This window comes from Anomaloglossus baeobatrachus, chromosome 12 (genome assembly GCF_048569485.1).
Source record: "Anomaloglossus baeobatrachus isolate aAnoBae1 chromosome 12, aAnoBae1.hap1, whole genome shotgun sequence".
In the NCBI taxonomy this organism is placed as follows: Eukaryota; Metazoa; Chordata; class Amphibia; order Anura; family Aromobatidae; genus Anomaloglossus; species Anomaloglossus baeobatrachus.
In genome coordinates this window covers 121,053,832-121,073,380 of record NC_134364.1, presented here as the reverse complement: position 1 = coordinate 121,073,380, position 19,549 = coordinate 121,053,832, and the positions used below count along the sequence as shown (strand labels likewise).

Sequence of the window (19,549 nt, the reverse complement as noted above, 5' to 3'; positions counted from 1 at the left end):
TCTGCCCAGAGGAATTGTGTCACTACCAGCTCAGTAGTCCAGGAAAGCGCAGCAGAGCATCTCCTAATGCAAGATGCTCTGCCCAGAGGAATCGTGTCACTACCGGTTCAGTTGTCCAGGAAAGCGCAGCAAAGCATCTCCTAATGCAAGATGCTCTGCACAGAGGAATCATGTAACTGCCAGCTCAGTAGTCCAGGAAAGCGCAGCAGAGCATCGCCTAATGCAAGATGCTCTGCACAGAGGAATCATGTCACTACCAGCTCAGTAGTCCAGGAAAGCGCAGCAGAGCATCTCCTAATGCAAGATGCTCTGCCCAGAGGAATCGTGTCACTACCGGTTCAGTTGTCCAGGAAAGCGCAGCAGAGCATCTCCTAATGCAAGATGCTCTGCACAGAGGAATCATGTCACTGCCAGCTCAGTAGTCTAGGAAAGCGAAGCAGAGCATCTCCTAATGCAAGATGCTCTGCACAGAAAAAATGTGACATATTTATATCTGTGATTGATATGCAGAGGGTGAAATCTGTGACATTTGGTAAAGAATTTGTCCCTGATAATGTACCTATCGTAGTATAAATAAGTAAATAAAATCCGTAGAAGTGTACAGTGAGGACACGTTCTCATGCAGCGTAAGCACTGATTATTTTTGTGTAGAAAATCTGCATTTAACGGCCCAGGAAAAGTGAATGTGATTTTATGAAAACGCAAACCTGCTTGTGTCTGTAGATGTTAAACTGTGCGTTTTTTAGGTAAAGCTTTTTCCTTTACGAGACTCTAAAATTGCAGGTTTGTTTTTAAGTTCTGCGTCAAAAAATAAAAAAATGGGTCAAAATGAAGCAAAATAATGCAGCGCAAATTAAACAATCAGAACACATGGCTATTGCATGTAAGAAAAAAAATCAGCAGAAAAAAAGCTGCATTTTTGCACATAGCAAAATGGCCTAATTTTGGAGAAGGAAAAGGAGAAGCTTCGAATTTTCTATATAATTTTATTGTGTATTACCAGTAGTACCTAGGGGAGACAGCTCACCTTGGAGGGGTTATCTGCCCACAAACAAAGAGAATCGATTAATATCACGGCTAGTAAAAATCAGCAGACAGGAATTGAGGGGTTAAAATATGCCCTGCCCATGGATGTGAAGAGGACAAATCAGGTAAGTGAATTATATGTAGTTTATATGGTCTACGTGTTTCGAATTAGAAGCTTCATCAGGAGAGAAAACGCCTATAAAAGATTTATAGTAGTTTTGGTCCTGATGAAGGAGTTTGCACTTCGAAACGCGTAGACCTTATAAACCACATGTTTATATACTCACCTGATTTGTCCTGTTCACATTCATCGGCATCGCAGATTTTCACCGCTTAACTTGAAGTTTTGTTTACTCCTGCACTTTCCAGTTTGCGTTGCTTGTTTGTATATAGCTGATGTATGGATGGTATATGTATATGGTTTATATATTGCAATAAAACTCATGGAATGTTTCCAACAGAGGAGAAAACCTGGACGATTATTCAGCACAACAGTACGGAGGTGACGCCGGCGTTCCGATCATTTTCTGGGAGAGCGTATTCTATGTCATTTAACTACAGTGCCGGAGCGGATCAGCTGGAAGCCTTGATCAACAATGCGGAGTACTGCGAGCAAGAAGTGGCCTATTACTGTAAACATTCCCGCCTGCTAAACTCTCCGCGTAAGTAAATAACCTTCTTATTATCATTTCACGGTCCTGTATTATATCCGATCATCAATACTTCCTCTGAAGCTCTATGTACAAATAGGAAATGTTACCGGCATTGTTGGGTTTGTTTACATATAAGTTATGAAATTCAATAAGAATGTTATATTTCACTGACTGCAACAATAATGGTTAAGAATTAAAATACAAAGAATATTAGAACAAGAAAAATAATTGACAATATTGACACCTTTAAATCTTTCATCCGTTGCTGCATCTCTGAGAAAACATGGTTTCAATCCATATAAAAATGAGATGTTATTGTGCTGTGTTGCAGAGCAGTTAAGGATCCTGTTCCTTCTGAGATTCTTCAGCTTCATTGATAGCTCACTGTCTGTGTAACAACAGTGCCAAGCAAGGAAATTAGACAATGAGCTATCATTCAAGTTAAAGAGAAAAAATAATGGTTAGGAATTAAAAAACAAATACTATTATCACATTGAAGAATTAACACTAATGATACCTTCATATTTCCTATCTGTTGCTGCATTTCTGAGAAATCAGGTTTTTAATTCAAATAAAAATGAGCCATTAGGTGCTCTGTCTCTTGCACAGCACTTAAGGATACTCTTCCTTTTGAGATTCTTCAGTTTGCTTTACAACTCACTGTCTGTGTGACAACAGGTGCCAAGCAAGTAAATTAGGCAATGAGCAATCAATCACGTTAAAGAGAATAAATAATGCATAGGAATTAAAGAAACATAATATTATGTCACTGACACCTTTATATTTCTTTATCTGTTGCTGCATTTTTGAGAAATCAGGTTTTTAATTCAAATAAAAATGAGCCATTAGGTGCTCTGTCTGTTGCACAGCACTTAAAGATACTCTTCTGAGATTCTTCAGCTTGATTGACAGATCATGTCTGTGTGACATCAAGTGCCAAGCAAGGAAGTTAGACAATGAGCTATCAATCAAGTTAAAGAGAAACAATAATGATTATTAATTAAAAACAAATAATATTGACACTGACACCTTTATAGTTTTTATCTGTTGCTGCATTTCTGAGAAATCAGGTTTTTAATTCAAATAAAAATGAGCCATTAGGTGCTCTGTCTGTTGCAGAGTACTTAAGGATACTATTCTATCGGAGATTCTTCAGCTGGATTGATAGCGCAATGTCTGTGTGACAAGAGTGCCAAGCAAGGAAAATTAGACAATGAGCTAGCAACCACGTTAAAGAGAAACAATAATAATTAGGAATTAAAAACAAATAATATTGACGCTGACACCTTTATATTTTTTATTTGTTGCTGCATTTCTGAGAAATCAGGTTTTTAATTCAAATAAAAATGAGCCATTAGGTGCTCTGTCTGTTGCACAGCACTTAAAGATACTATTCTATCTGAGATTCTTCAGCTGGATTGATAGCGCAATGTCTGTGTGACAAGAGTGCCAAGCAAGGAAAATTAGACAATGAGCTAGCAACCACGTTAAAGAGAAACAATAGTGATTAGGAATTAAAAACAAATAATATTTGGGGTGGTTCCAGATCGAAAGTCCAATTGGCCAAATTACAGAGACCCAAAGACCTGGGGGGTATGGCCCTTCCTGATCTTTATATATACTACCTGGCCGGACAATTGAAATATCTGGGTCAATGGACACTTCCTGGGGTGAGGGGTTCTCCGGAGGGATTCTTGGCAGAGTTCACGGGTGTGGATCTCATCTCCTATGGCCACTGTTGACAGATGACAAGATAGCCCCTGAGGGCGGTGTCCTCCCGATACACAAACTAGGGGCCAGGATTTGGAAAGAGGCTAAAGCCATATTCGGATTCCATGACATACCAATTGAGACCCCCTTATGGGATAACCTGGACCTTCCACACTTTTGTGGGTTGCCGGGGTTTGGTGAATGGAGGAATCGCGGAATAGTCTCCCTGAGTTCAATTGTCCGTGATGGTGAACTCCGCCCTTTTGCGCAACTGCGAGCGGAATTCAATCTGCCGGAATCTCACGGGTTTCAGTACCTCCAGATTAGGCACGCCTTTCGGGCTCAGTTCTCAGGTCGTGGGGCTAGATTCTCTTCCTTCCCAATCATAGGAATTATCAGATCACAGGGCCCTGGCGGTCTTATTTCCAAACTATACTCCTCACTTATTAGGGCCAAAGCCATGAACAGTCCTCTTTCTGTCTGGGAGAAGTGGAGAGCCAGGATTCCTGAAATAGATGATGTAGTGTGGGACGACATTGTCAAATCCCACACTTTGGTCTCTCCCGCAATTAATAATAGACTGATTCAGTTATATATAATACACCAGAGTTATATCACTCCCCAGAGACTGAAAAAGATGAATAAATTGGTGGGGGTGGGTTGTCCGAGATGCGGGAGAGACGGTGCTGATTTCTGGCACATGATATGGGAATGCCGGGTCATTCTCTCCTATTGGGATGAGGTTATAGCGACTCTTTCCACCATACTTCAAAAAACGGTTACTATGAGCCCAATTCTGTGTTTATTCGGGGTGGTAGATGTACACTCCTGGTCCCAAGATGAGAATCTATTAATAAAAAAGGTATTGTTTCTGGCCCGGAAGGGCATTATATTAAATTGGATGAGCACTCATCCCTCAACTAGAGCCTCTTGGATTGCATTGGTAAATGCTATAATTCCGTTAGAACAATTTGTATTTAAGACGGGAGGTTCTTTACATAAATTTGACAAAATATGGGGTAGATGGTTGGGTTCGCCCTTGACCGGAGGATCACCCGGTTCCCTGACCGATAACCTACAGTCATTATTGTCGTAGTAATAATTGATACTACTCCAGTGATGGGGAAAGAGAAATATGTAATCCATAAAACTCTGCATCAGTAATGTGACGTGGTCCCTGACACTTGGGTTGTACATTCCTTGTCAATATGGGCTTTTTGCCCCAGGTTGGATATGGCTCGCGAGCTGACACCTTTGAAATATCTACTGTACCAATGCCATGCTGAAAGCAATAGATGTTGACTTGATTGTTGATGTATTATCAATCTAGCTATTAACCAATGTACACATATTCTTATTGTACAAATTGCTGAATTGACTTTTGTTGTAATGATTTACTTAACCTTCAATAAAACGAGTTTAAAAAAAACCCAACAAATAATATTGACGCTGACACCTTTATATTTTTTATCTATTTCTGAGAAATCAGGTTTTTAATTCAAATAAAAATGAGCCATTAGGTGCTCTGTCTGTTGCACAGCACTTAAAGATACTCTTCTATCTGAGATTCTTCAGCTTGTTTGACAGCTCATGTCTGTGTGACAACCGGTCCCAGGCAAGGAAATAAGACAATGAGCTAGCAATCAAACTAAAAAAACTGCTGCTGGGTAGGGAAAAAACCTCAGGGGACTGTGGCATGAAAGTGCTCTATCCTGCCCAAAGCACATAACACATTATATGGATAGAAATTAAAATTCTGATTTGTCAGGAATGCAGCAACAGATACAATTTATAAAGGATTTACATTTCAAGGACATGCTTATTTTTTATATATTTTGGGGGACTGATCTTAATGAAAAAGCCATTTAAAGCATATAGAGTGCATGTTAAAATGGGAGGATCAAGTCCTCGTTTTTACCATAAACTCGCAGTCAAACTTTAACAATATGAGACCAAGAGTAGTGGTCAAGGAGAATGTCAATCACATCCAAGGTGTGTGCTTACAGTGTGTTTTTGCCTTGTGTGTGTATATGTAGCTCTGCAGTGCAAAGGAGGATGATGGGTGAGAAGATTAGCTTTTTATATGATGTGTGTGTACATATTTATAATGTGACAATGGATTTAAAAACCGTGCGTGCAGGATATTTTATATATGCCTATTTCTACATAATGTAGACTGGTCACTGAAGGATCAGGTTTGTTACCAATACATTTGAAATGTGCTATTTTCCTTTATATTGTTTTGTGCAAGTTTTTTCAATACTTTGGCAATTCTACCACAATTAGGTCGTATTTCATATCAGTTATTACTTATTTTCATAATGTGTCTTACGGTACTATGTATATATGCATATATTTAGTGTAGGGTATGGTGTGTGTTAACAGAATGAATGGCTAAATGTGAGTTTTTGAATTATTGATGGCTGCTTTCTGGATTGATATTGTTGTTACTGCTGTTATTATGTTATACTGTTATGGGCTTTTTTCTTTTACAATAAAAATCCACAGATTATGCAAATAGGGACAGAAAATGGAACCATCTCACATTAGTATATAGACTGACTATACCCTTAGACAATACATATATAACAAAAGACCCAAAAGGGGAAAAAATAGTCCTGGTCATATCATTCATGACCATAAATAATAAATCAAATACCACTTCCTTGCAAAAAATATAGAAAATTTATAAGAAAGTATTAAAGCAAGGGGTAAAATGTAACATCAGCATATGACAGTCGAAAATAGCAGGTTTATAAAGAGACCCTGAAGATAAAGCACATAGGGCCAGCAAAACCACACATGGCAAGAAGTTCTTTTTATAATGATCTATGGACACGTAAATGATGGTACATGTTAAATAAAAGCAATAGATTAGCACATATATATAAGGTATGTTAATAAAAACCCACACCAGTTCTATATATAAAAAACATGGATTTAGGCCAATATATTAAATAATGATCTTTATAATAATCCTTCTATTGAAATATAGCCAAAAACCAGAGCAGGGTTTCAAATAAAAAATGCCCATATTGATATAATGCCCCAGATATTCAGAAAGCCATTATTCAAAATAACGGTCAGTGATCACTCACCCATGGTGGTTCAATAAGCCTAAAAAGAACGTGCCCCGACACGCACGTTTCGATATCTTCCTCGGGGGATGTGTGTTGTGTCATACTGTTATGGGTTTTTCTCTTTTACAATAAAATTCCACAGGCAGTAATGCAGGATCAGTACAGTGTGTGTGCACAGTGACTATATGAGCAAAAAAGTGAGTGCAGCTCTGCAGTATAATACAGATTATAATTTAGGATCAGTAAAGGAAAAATACTCAAATGTATGCTCAAAGTGACTCCACCAGTAGTATATTGAGTGGTCTTGGAAAATGAATTGGGAAGTGGTGAGTGAGCACTACCATGCTCAGGTGCTTCTAACTCATTGTGAGAAGTTGAATACTCATAAGGGTGCGGCTCATGTACCGAGTATAATGAAAATTAGTGGGAAACTTAAGCATTTTTAAGGAAAAATGTTTCAGTTCCCCATTGACTTCCATTATATGCGGTATACAAGTCGTACCCATCTGAGCATCTACTGCTTGCTACTAGTAATGGGCACCCTAAGAAAAGAGGAGGGCACCAACCCCTGGGATCACCCCTGGCACTAGAAGCATGTGATCAGAATAAGGAGAAAAGAAGTGCCACAAATGAGGGTTCACCAAACAAATAAATCAATAATTATTAATAAGTTTATTACATATCAAAAACATTTTTGTGTCACACAGCACCTATGGTGGGAAACAACCATAGCCAAACCATTAAAAACATTTAAAAAATGCAAAAGCACAAAAGAAAACCAGATGATCCCCAATATAAAATGGACCAGAATTGAATGAGCTGGGTAGTATATAAAACCAACACACAATAAATGTTTTAAGGAAATACAAAACACACAATGAATTAGCAAAAAATACATTGCAATAAATAAATGCATTTAGATTTTTCCAAGTAGTTCCGGTGTGTTTAGGCTCTAGTCACAGCTAGGCATAAGGTCACGATAAACCATGATGTTATAGGATGAAACAGCCTAGTAAAAAATAAAGAGACCCCAACATCTCCAGGAGACAACACCCCAGGCTGTGCTGATGCAATGTGCACAAGAATCCTGGATTTAGAGCATACTGATAGCTTGCCCTAGATAGATTTGAGGACCATGGGAAATCTCACCCCAGACGCCGATATCCCAGGCTGTACTCACAAAATGTGCACCCCATAGTAATTGGGGCTAGAAAATGATGGCACAAAGCACATGGCTCAATCAGAGGTCCAGGGGATCACCGTTACCCGACACGAATCGTCACACTAAGGTGACTTTCTCAAGGGCAAAAAGTAAATGTTTTTAATGGTTTGGCTATGGTTGTTTCACACCATAGGTGCTGTGTGACACAAAAATGTTTTTGATATGTAATAAGCTTATTTATAATTATTGATTTATTTGTTTGGGGATCCCTCATTTATTGCACTTCTTTTCTCCTTATTCTGATCTAGTAATGAGCACCCGAGCATGGTAGAGATTGCTCATCACTACTAGAGATGAGCAAACCCAAGGTTTCAGCCGATCCCGGATTTGTTAGAGGTAGCCACCGGTATTTGAAAGTGTCCTTTCCTAAGGGATGCCCCTTCAGAAGTGAGGATCCCGGGCTGAGCTTCCTGCTCCAAGCCTCAGGCTCCGTGAAGCAGAAAGAAGAAAGTGGTGTTGTGTTGCCAGAACTGTAGTCCCGACTTGACTGAAGATTGTGTAAAGGTTGCTCAGACTTTTACCCCAAGTGGTGCTCGCCCCCCAGGTGATTGTCCTAGTGACCGAGTAAGTCCCATGCCTTCTGATGGCCACCCCCTGCCTACCATAGTCCAGCTCCGCGGTGAGAAGGCTCCTAAGCTGTATATAAAGTGAAATGTGGAAACACCGGGGATTAACCCCCTCCTTACCCGAGATGAATACTGCACCTTAAGTGAGGCATAGTACCCTGTGGCAACTGAAGCCTCAGGGGCGCCACGCTTACATGTTATATAAAGGTCAGAGTTTATTAATGATTCACCTCTCCAATGATAGTGGACAGCTACTGTATATGGGGAAACTGTCACGATCCTGCTCTGTAGGCTTCATCTTCCTAGAGCTGTCTTACCCTTTTGGTCTTCCCTGGGTTTTCAGTCTTTCCCTGGCCTTGGGGAAGGTGCCTTCCTCTGGACCTTGGTTACGACTTGCTCTATGCTTTATCATGGAGCCGATACTGCCATAGCGCCACCAGTTACATTTCCAGATTCGGCAAGTACTTTGCTCTAGTCTGCTCGTGTCTTCCCTGATCCTGTCCCACTACCGCTCCCCTCCTCCTCCTCTCCCGACTTCCTCCTACTGCCCGGCATTCCCTGACCTATCCGTGGTCCCCCTCCGTCTCATCCTCTGATTCCGTCCTGCCCATCCCGGTGTTCTGACCCTCTCCGTCTGTGTACGTCCTTCTTACTAACCACTCCCTCTACTCCTTCCCATCTCTGTGGACTAACCTCATTCTTACTCACTGACTTGTTCCCTCTATGTACTGACTTTGGCTAGCTCTCTAACTGTGTCTTTGCTTTCCCCATTGTCCTGACGTTACCTCTCGGTGCACCAACCCCGACCTTTTTGACTACTCTTCAATAGGTCCTGCACCACCCACTGTGCTTTGGCGATACCTGGTGGGTTAGCCTCTAACTGCACCAAGTATAGCATCACAGAGTCCATGATTATTTCTACAAGACTCTATTAATCCGCTGTATATCTCTGCTCCACTAAACAAATATATGACATTCGGGGAACAAGTTGAAATAGTTTGGCATCTTTCCCTCCCATTTCCAAGTTTCTGTGGAGTTCTTGTGAAGCCTCATTAGGAAGAAAAAACATAATGATAAAAGTCAATATGTAATGAGGCGTTTTCTCCTCGTTCCCTCCAGATTTAGACTGCGTGAGTGGGAATGCAGACCTCATTATAAATATATTACATGCGACCTCTGGCTACGTAGGGTTGGCTGATGAGAGCGTAAATCTTGAATTTTGCCGTTCTCCGCTGCTTTTAATCTCAGCAACATTATACAGAATGCTGAGCTCCCGAGTTCTGCTTGTTACATCATGAGTTTAGCTATAAGACTGGAGTATTAAATATCCTCCGTGTTCAAAATATGGTCTGTAATAGCGACATTGCTGGGCTCCTAATACATCTGGCGCTATGGGTGAGAGAAACTAGAGAGTGGTTTTCAGGAAAATTAAACAATCAAGACATTCTATCATCAAAGTCCAAACCAAAAAAGTCACATCCACAGCTGTAAAGCCTAGAAGGACCCATAAAGTCCATGTGGCCTATTTGAGAAGACCAGTAGAGTTGAGCAAGTACCTATTAGTCCTCGCTACACTCATAACGAGTAGTGTCTAATACTCACATATTCGTTCCGAATAGGGTGTGCAATGCAAGCCACTGGGGAAAACTCGCAAAGTAACGAGTAACCCAAATTCCGCACTATTCGCTCCTCGCGCAAATACTACGGCATTCAGGTTACTCGTTACTTTACGAGATTTTCCGCATTGACTTGCATTTGCTCACGCTATTCAGAATGAATACGCGAGTATTAGACAGTGCTTGTTATGAGTATAGCGAGTACAAATAGTTAGATACTCGCTCAACTTTACTGGTTTTCTCAAATAGGTCTTCTCGCTCAACTCTAAAGACCAGAAGACCATATAATGAGGACTTTGTTGGAGATTTCCATTTGTATAAAACAAGCTTAAATTTACACTGTGGAGACACGGGGCTCAGTGGGTGCTCTCGTCCACTAAAACCCGCCGCCTTTAGAAAGACAGCGTGGCTCAGGGCTCATCCCAACTGAACGCCGGCCTCCTTAACCGTGGGCGTAACACTACTCAGACAATACAGGGTGAGGGAACCACAATAATTAGACTTTATTGGATCCCCAAACAATTAACGGCACATAACACACAACCAGCAAAACACACAAATGTAACAGGAAACAGAGTCTCACCCTTCCGCTGGCTCACCAGGGATTTAGAATGTCCTTGCCTCAGAGGTTCCAGGGCCGCTTACTCCAATCGAACAGCACCCCGCTTTTGGCGGGCACCCACCGAGAAAGGAATAGCGCCAGATTTAGGAAGCTGGCTGAGGTCTGCAAAGTCTATTCCAGGTGACTGAACTGTCCCAACCTGAGTGTCCTCCTTAGGTAGTCCTGTATGATGTTACAATCCTGGCAGCCGGAGTCGAAATCCCTAGGCTGTGGATATGGTCTCCAACCGGAACCGGAGTCCCTAGATTGAAGCCATGAGATATCCTGATCCTCTAGTCAGCTCCAAAGAGCTTAGACTGGATCCATCAGCATCCATCAACAATCTGATGGCTTAAAGAAGTCCCTTTTATAGCCACAGCCTTCCACTTAGATACACTGTGTCCTCGTCGATTGGTTGGACAAGATCGCCTCTCCCATTGGATGAATCTCAAGCTGCATAGACAATGTTCATCCAAAGGATGTCTACAGAAAGACTGAGGGTATACATGTAGTCTGGAAGTCACAGACTAAATAATGGCTACTAAGGTAATTTAAATTAGATTAGCAATACACAACTACATTACAATGAATTCTCAGAGGGCCCTGGCAGACACAATGGTTTAGCAAACATGAGTTAACAAAAACTTCAATACTAAACTCCCAAGAGTCTTGTAGAAACAATGAGGGCTTATCCCCCATCTATACACACAGAAGAACAATAGTCTGGCTGAATTTTAAGAAACTTTAACCCATGCTAGGCATTGGGTGTCCATGTCGTCACATACACCACTGCCCAAAGCCAAAATATCATATTTGCCTGTGACTGAAAGGGGACGTTACCAGTGAGAGACATGTAACTGTAGACCAGGCTGTCAGTTATTACATGTCTCACACTGGAAATGTCCCCTTCGTTTAAAATAGAAAAAATTGCCAGGCTACCGGTCTACTAGATGTAGTGGAATAAGGTCTTTTAGGATTTGTCCGTACGGAGATGGGTGGGAGCCAGCCACTCAATCCAATAAAAAGAGAGCAAAAATGCGCAATCCAGTGGATGATAGGTGTATATTCACAAAATTCTTTCTTCAATTTAAAAAATAAATACTTTATTGACCACTTTTTAAATTCCATCATTCCACTATGTAGGGCAAGTATAACGGGGGATAGCGAGACCGCACTACGCGTTTCAGCATTTACTCACACCTTCCTCATGGTCCAATGTCAGTCATTACATGTCTCACTCTGGAAACACCCCCTTCATTAAAAATATGCTTTTGAGCCAGATTCTCTTGGAGATTTATTTCCAGCCCAAAGATTTTAACAACTCATTTACATGTAAAACAATGTGGATTTCTAAGGAATAAGACATCGGAAATATCTAGAGTATCATTTTATTCGACTTTCTATATGCTCCATCCACACATAGATGGCTTAAAGAGGGTTGGTCCTTCTAACGGATTCCCTTTAAAAGTAGAAGGAGATTGAAGGACCTTTATTTACCAGTCACATCATAGATACAAAATTTTTTCGATGACTCCTCCATGTCTTTATGAACTAACCGTCTTTAATTTTTATTCCATAAATCAATAAAGCACATGAAAATAAAGTCTGTAATATATGTTATCGTAAAAATGTGCTTCTTTCTCCTCCTGGATTCTCTTAATTTAGGTGTAAAATCTGTATTCAGTTTAGATTGATTTTCCCATTACTGAGATTGGAGATGGCAGTAGGTTCATCTAAAATTCTACGTAGGAGGATGAGCTAGAGGCAGGCAAAGACATTGAGTGGCAAGTTCTTCTAGAAACAACAGTTCTCCATAGGACTTAATGAGTGTTAAGGCCCCGTTACACGCAACAATATCGCTAACGAGATGTCGTTAGGGACACGGAATTCGTGACGCACATCCGGCCTCGTTAGCGACGTCGTTGCATGTGACACGTACGAGCGACCGCTAACGATGCAAAATACTCACCAAATTGTTGATTGTTGACACGTCGTCCATTTCCAAAATATCGTTGCTGCTTTTGGACGCAGGTTGTTCGTCGTTCCTGAGGCAGCACACATCGCTACGTGTGACACCCCGGGAACGATGAACAACACCGTACCTGCGTCCTCCGGCAACGAGGTGGGCGTGACTTTCATGTGGCTGCTCTCAATTGGACGCCTGCCGTGTGACGTCGCTGTGACGCCGCATGAACCGCCCCCTTAGAAAAGAGGCTGTTCGCCGGCCACAGCGACATCGCTAGGAAGGTAAGTACGTGTGACGGGTACTAGCGATATTGTGCACCACGGGCAAAGATTTGCCCGTGACGAACAAACGATGGGGGCGGGTGCTTTCACAAGCGACATATTGCTGCGTGTAAAGTGCCCTTTAGGCTATGTGCGCACTAGGCGTTTTTGCCGCGTTTTTAGCGGCGTTTTTTACCGCGTTTTTGTGCTGAAAACGCAGTGACATTGCTTCCCCAGCAATGTCAATGGGTTTTCAGAAGTGCTGTCCTCACACAGCGTTTTTTTTTAGCTGCGTTTTTGTGGTGACCACAAAAACGCAGCATGTCAATTATTTCTGCGTTTTCCACTGCGTTTTTCACTCATTGAATTCAATGAGATGTTAAAAACGCAATGAATAACGCATATAGCCGCGTTTCTATGACTAAAAACGCAGCTATAACGCAAGGGGTGGGTACTACAGTGACGTGTACAGGAAGAGGATTCCTTCTGTTGGTAAACACAGAAGCATGAATCCTCCCGGTACCGTCACCGCTGCTTCCACCTCCCGTCCTGTGCATGTCAGCTCCGTGCGGCGCCATGTCTGGGCGGGAGGTGGAGGCAGCAGCGAAAACCAAAGTGAACAGTAGAAAAAAAAAAATGTCATATACTCACCTGTCCGCAGGGTCCCGGTGCCATGCCCGCTCCCAGCTCCTCCCGGTCCCGCCGCTCTGGCTGTGTGCAGTCTCCCCGGGGCAGGACCTTGCTTGCAGGACCTGGCGCTGATCACCTGATGCAGTCACCTGACGCATCAGCTGATCGCGGTGTCGCCGGCTTTTTCGCGCCCGGCCGGCTATCAGCTGATCCTGCCGTCAGGGGACTTCATCAGCTGATCACCGGCAGCTCCGGCAGCGATCGTATAGGATCAGACTCCTGTCCAATCGATCGCTCCAGGAGCTGCCGGAAATCACCACAGCACATAAGTGAGTATTATTTTTTTTTTCTACTGATGCATCAGCTGATTGTATAATCGGCGTTTATACAATCAGCTGATGTGTGATGTGATTCAGGCACTTGATCCTGACACATCATCTGATCGCTTTGCCTTCCAGCAAACCGATCAGATGATATTGGATCCTGATTGGACGGCGCGGGACCCTGACCCAGGATTACTGCGGAGGGGGGTTTATTTCAATAAAGATGGAGTCACTAATTGTGTTGTGTTTTATTTCTAATAAAAATATTTTTCTCTGTGTTGTGTTTTTTTTTATCATTACTAGAAATTCATGGTGGCCATGTCTAATATTGGCGTGACACCATGAATTTCGGGCTTAGGGCCAGCTATACAGCTAGCCCTAACCCCATTATTACCTAGCTAGCCACCCGGCTTCAGGGCAGCTGGAAGAGTTGGATACAGCGCCAGAAGATGGCGCTTCTATGAAAGCGCCATTTTCTGGGGTGGCTGCGGACTGCAATTCGCAGTGGGGGTGCCCAGAAAGCATGGGCACCCTGCACTGTGGATTCCAATCCCCAGCTGCCTAGTTGTACCCGGCTGGACTCAAAAATTAGGCGAAGCCCACGTCATTTTTTTTTTTAATTATTTCATGAAATAATTAAAAAAAAAGGGCTTCTCTATATTTTTGGTTCCCAGCCGGGTACAAATAGGCAGCTGGGGGTTGGGGGCAGCCCGTACCTGCCTGCTGTACCCGGCTAGCATACAAAAATATGGCGAAGCCTACGTCATTTTTTTTCTTTTTGGGCAAAAAACTGCATACAGTCCTGGATGGAGGATGCTGAGACTTGTAGTTCTGCAGCTGCTGTCTGCTCTCCTGCATACACTAGTGAATGGAGGATGCTGAGACTTGTAGTTCTGCAGCTGCTGTCTGCTCTCCTGCATACACTAGTGAATGGAGGATGCGGAGACTTGTAGTTCTGCAGCTGCTGTCTGCTCTCCTGCATACACTAGTTCTGCAGCTGTCTGCTCTCCTGCATACAATGAACATTTTGAAGAAGGAAATGACATCAGACCTTTTTTTTTTTTTTTCATCAACAATCTTTAATGGCATTGTGCACTGATTAAAAACGCAGTGAGCAAAAACGCAGCAAAAACGCACCAAATCGCGGCAAAAACGCATGCGTTTTTGCCGCGTTTTTTAGCCGCGGGTGCGTTTTTTAGACAAAAACGCACATAAAAACGCAGCGTGAAAAAAACGCCTAGTGCGCACATACCCTTAGGCTCTCCTGGTGAGATGGATCCTCTAATTCTCTCTCAGGTCCAAGTGGGTACACAGACACTAGTTGTTGATGCAGAAAGCAGGAAGGCACAATGGAAGTGAGAACTGGGCACACACTGGAATCTCAGTAACAATCGGACAGATGAAGTGGAACCCAGCAGGTATAGAAGCAAGTAAAAGCACATTATACACAGAAGGTGGTTCACACAAAACAAAAAAAGTCTAGGTGTGTGTCCTAACGAGCCTTAAATAGGCCTAGGGAGAAGATGTGGGCAATTTGCAAAACCTAATGTGGAGCACAACAGAGGGCATTAGACTCAGGGGAAGGAAGTGGAGCCCAGGACAAAAGAGAAAGGTATATAATAATGAGCACCAACTGTCATCTCCTATCTCTGTAATCAGGAAATCTGTATTCACTGAAGACATATTTTACCTGTGATTTGAGAGTTTTGAGAGTGAAAGATCTGTCCAAGAGGAGAAAGTGGTGAATTTAACTGATAAGATATATTACATAGTTTCTTATTTTCACATGTAATTATGTAATAAAATGAAGGTTATGCTTTAATATTAAATAATATTAAATGTTATGTTTTAAAAGTCATCTTGAGCATAAACTGGAGAAATATCATTAATATAAGATCCATTTTAGATGTCTTGTCAACATTAATTAAAATGCCCAGACTAAAGGGTACTTTACACACAACGATATATCATCGGGGTCACGGTGTCCGTGACGCACATCCGGCGCCGTTAGCGATATCGTTGTGTGTGACTAAAAGGAGCGACGATCAACGGTCGCAAAAACGTCAAAAAACGTTGATCGTTGACACGTCGCTCCTTTTCATAATATCGTTGGCGGTGCATGCCGCTGGTTGTTCGTCGTTCCCGCGGCAGCACACATCGCTGTGTGTGACACCGCAGGAACGACGAACATCTCCTTACCTGCGTCCACCGTCAATGAGGAAGGAAGGAGGTGGGCGGCATGTTCCGGCCGCTCATCTCCGCCCCTCCTCTGCTATTGGGTGGCCGCTTAGTGACGCCGCTGTGACGCCGCACGAACCGCCCCCTTAAAGGAGAGATTGTTCTGTGTCTCCAGCGACGTCGCTAAGCAGGTATGGTGCGTGTGACGCTGCCGTAGCGATATTGTTTGCTATTGCTAGCGATGTCGCAACGTGTAAAGCACCCTTAAGACTAAGGTGGCGGCATTCTATGTGGTTTGTGTTCTATGTACATGTGTTGTAGTGCAAAATGTATCTATCTATCTATCCCTCTATCTATCCATTATCTACAGTTAGGTCCAGAAATATTTGGACAGTGACACAAGTTTTGTTATTTTAGCTGTTTACAAAAACATGTTCAGAAATACAATTATATATATAATATGGGCTGAAAGTGCACACTCCCAGCTGCAATATGAGAGTTTTCACATCCAAATCGGAGAAAGGGTTTAGGAATCATAGCTCTGTAATGCATAGCCTCCTCTATTTCAAGGGACCAAAAGTCAAGGGACTCTAAGGGCTGCAATTAACTCTGAAGGCGTCTCCCTCGTTAACCTGTAATCAATGAAGTAGTTAAAAGGTCTGGGGTTGATTACAGGTGTGTGGTTTTGCATTTCGAAGCTGTTGCTGTGACCAGACAACATGCGGTCTAAGGAACTCTCAATTGAGGTGAAGCAGAACATCCTGAGGCTGAAAAAAAAGAAAAAATCCATCAGAGAGATAGCAGACATGCTTGGAGTAGCAAAATCAACAGTCGGGTACATTCTGAGAAAAAAGGAATTGACTGGTGAGCTTGGGAACTCAAAAAGGCCTGGGCGTCCACGGATGACAACAGTGGTGGATGATCGCCGCATACTTTCTTTGGTGAAGAAGAACCCGTTCACAACATCAACTGAAGTCCAGAACACTCTCAGTGAAGTAGGTGTATCTGTCTCTAAGTCAACAGTAAAGAGAAGACTCCATGAAAGTAAATACAAAGGGTTCACATCTAGATGCAAACCATTCATCAATTCCAAAAATAGACAGGCCAGAGTTACATTTGCTGAAAAACACCTCATGAAGCCAGCTCAGTTCTGGAAAAGTATTCTATGGACAGATGAGACAAAGATCAACCTGTACCAGAATGATGGGAAGAAAAAAGTTTGGAGAAGAAAGGGAACGGCACATGATCCAAGGCACACCACATCCTCTGTAAAACATGGTGGAGGCAACGTGATGGCATGGGCATGCATGGCTTTCAATGGCACTGGGTCACTTGTGTTTATTGATGACATAACAGCAGACAAGAGTAGCCGGATGAATTCTGAAGTGTACCGGGATATACTTTCAGCCCAGATTCAGCCAAATGCCGCAAAGTTGATCGGACGACGCTTCATAGTACAGATGGACAATGACCCCAAGCATACAGCCAAAGCTACCCAGGAGTTCATGAGTGCAAAAAAGTGGAACATTCTGCAATGGCCAAGTCAATCACCAGATCTTAACCCAATTGAGCATGCATTTCACTTGCTCAAATCCAGACTTAAGACGGAAAGACCCACAAACAAGCAAGACCTGAAGGCTGCGGCTGTAAGGGCCTGGCAAAGCATTAAGAAGGAGGAAACCCAGCGTTTGGTGATGTCCATGGGTTCCAGACTTAAGGCAGTGATTGCCTCCAAAGCATTCGCAACAAAATATTGAAAATAAAAATATTTTGTTTGGGTTTGGTTTATTTGTCCAATTACTTTTGACCTCCTAAAATGTGGAGTGTTTGTAAAGAAATGTGACAATTCCTACAATTTCTATCAGATATTTTTGTTCAAACCTTCAAATTAAACGTTACAATCTGCACTTGAATTCTGTTGTAGAGGTTTCATTTCAAATCCAATGTGGTGGCATGCAGAGCCCAACTCGCGAAAATTGTGTCACTGTCCAAAGATTTCTGGACCTAACTGTATCTATCTATCCCTCTATCTATCCATTATCTATCTATCTATCTATCTATCCATTATCTATCTATCTATCCCTCTATCTATCCATTATCTATCCCTCTATCTATCTATCCATTATCTATCTATCCCTCTATCTATCCCTCTATCTATCTATCTATCTATCCCTCTATCTATCTATCTATCTATCCCTCTATCTATCTATCCATTATCTATCTTTCCCTCTATCTATCCATTATCTATCTATCTATCTATCCATTATCTATCTATCTATCCCTCTATCTATCCATTATCTATCCCTCTATCTATCTATCCATTATCTATCTATCCCTCTATCTATCCCTCTATCTATCTATCTATCTATCTATCCCTCTATCTATCTATCTATCCCTCTATCTATCTATCTATCTATCTATCCCTCTATCTATCTATCTATCTATCTATCTATCTATCTATCTATCTATCCATTATCTATCTATCTATCTATCTATCCCTCTATCTATCCATTATCTATCTATCTATCTATCCATTATCTATCTATCTATCTATCTATCCCTCTATCTATCCATTATCTATCTATCTATCTATCTATCTATCTATCCCTCTATCTATCTATCCCTCTATCTATCTATCCCTCTATCTATCCCTCTATCTATCTATCTATCCTTCTATCTATCTATCCCTCTATCTATCTATCTATCTATCCCTCTATCTATCTATCTATCTATCCCTCTATCTATCTATCCCTCTATCTATGTCTGTCTGTCTGTCTGTCTGTCTATATCTTATACTTAGATTCTCAATACTCATCTGAGCTCTACGTTTGCCCATTGTTATAGAAATCATGATGTGTATATCTGATCACTCGGTCAGGATTTGAAGCAGCTGGTGTCATACCATAGGTCTCTGATATCACAAGACACCTGCTCAGATTTCATTTAGTCTTAGAAAACCCCAGGAACATGTTTCCTGTCTATGTAAAGACCCCGGCAGAATAAGGGGAGATCAAAGGTGGGCAGCCCATGCGTCAGGCTAATGTGCAGGGACAGCTCATGTAATGGAGGCTCGGCACAGTTACTTCTTAGTCGTTTCCAATCTAGTGTGAAACATGTTAGCTTCAAGCTTTTTTCCTGGGCAAGAAATTCTGGAAGAAGACAACTGTCCTGACAGATTAGAATAATACCATTATGCTGTAACCTGCGCTCAGAGAAAGACACCAGAGGCGCGAGAGGTGGGGAGGAGAGATTACGGGATACCAAACGTTAAGGGAAGGTGTCGTCAAAAAATAAATAAAAATTCAATAACTGAAAAAATGTAAAGTATTAATGTTTTAACGTTTTATTTAAATATTATTATTTATTTTTAATTGAGGAAAATATAAAAAAATAAATTTAAAAGTTTGTTATTTTCCACTCTTGATATTTTCTACTCTTAAACACTAGGGGGAGCAGCTGCTGAAATCCTACTGTAGAGCTACTGTAGAACTAGCTCACATTACAGCTGCAGTAAAAGTGGTTGGAATCTGCTCTCCTGTGTGTGATGTCACCTAACCCCTCCCAATCTGTGTGTTTCCAAACGGATAAGGGAAGATGAGGTTTAGGATCACAATGCGATGCCATTTTGTTGGTGACTGCAAAGTGATCCTAATGTCTAAAGCGTCACTAAGGGCAGCTGGCATAGTGCTCCACTGTATACTGTGTTGCACGGTATACT

At 41.9% G+C, this 19,549-nt stretch overlaps 1 protein-coding gene across 3 annotated transcripts in view; it reads left to right on the top strand.

Annotated features, from left to right (window-relative positions):
* The window catches only part of LOC142257877 (contactin-associated protein-like 5), a 512,033-nt gene that overhangs the window by 388,690 nt on the left and 103,794 nt on the right, over window positions 1-19,549 (top strand). For all 3 annotated transcript variants that reach the window (XR_012727671.1, XM_075330145.1, XM_075330146.1), the window contains one exon: window positions 1,488-1,688. Coding sequence is in view for 2 of the 3 variants with exons in the window: in XM_075330145.1 (XP_075186260.1) it covers window positions 1,488-1,688 (201 nt within the window). In the remaining variant the exon portion in view is untranslated. The remainder of the gene's footprint in view (window positions 1-1,487; window positions 1,689-19,549) is intronic.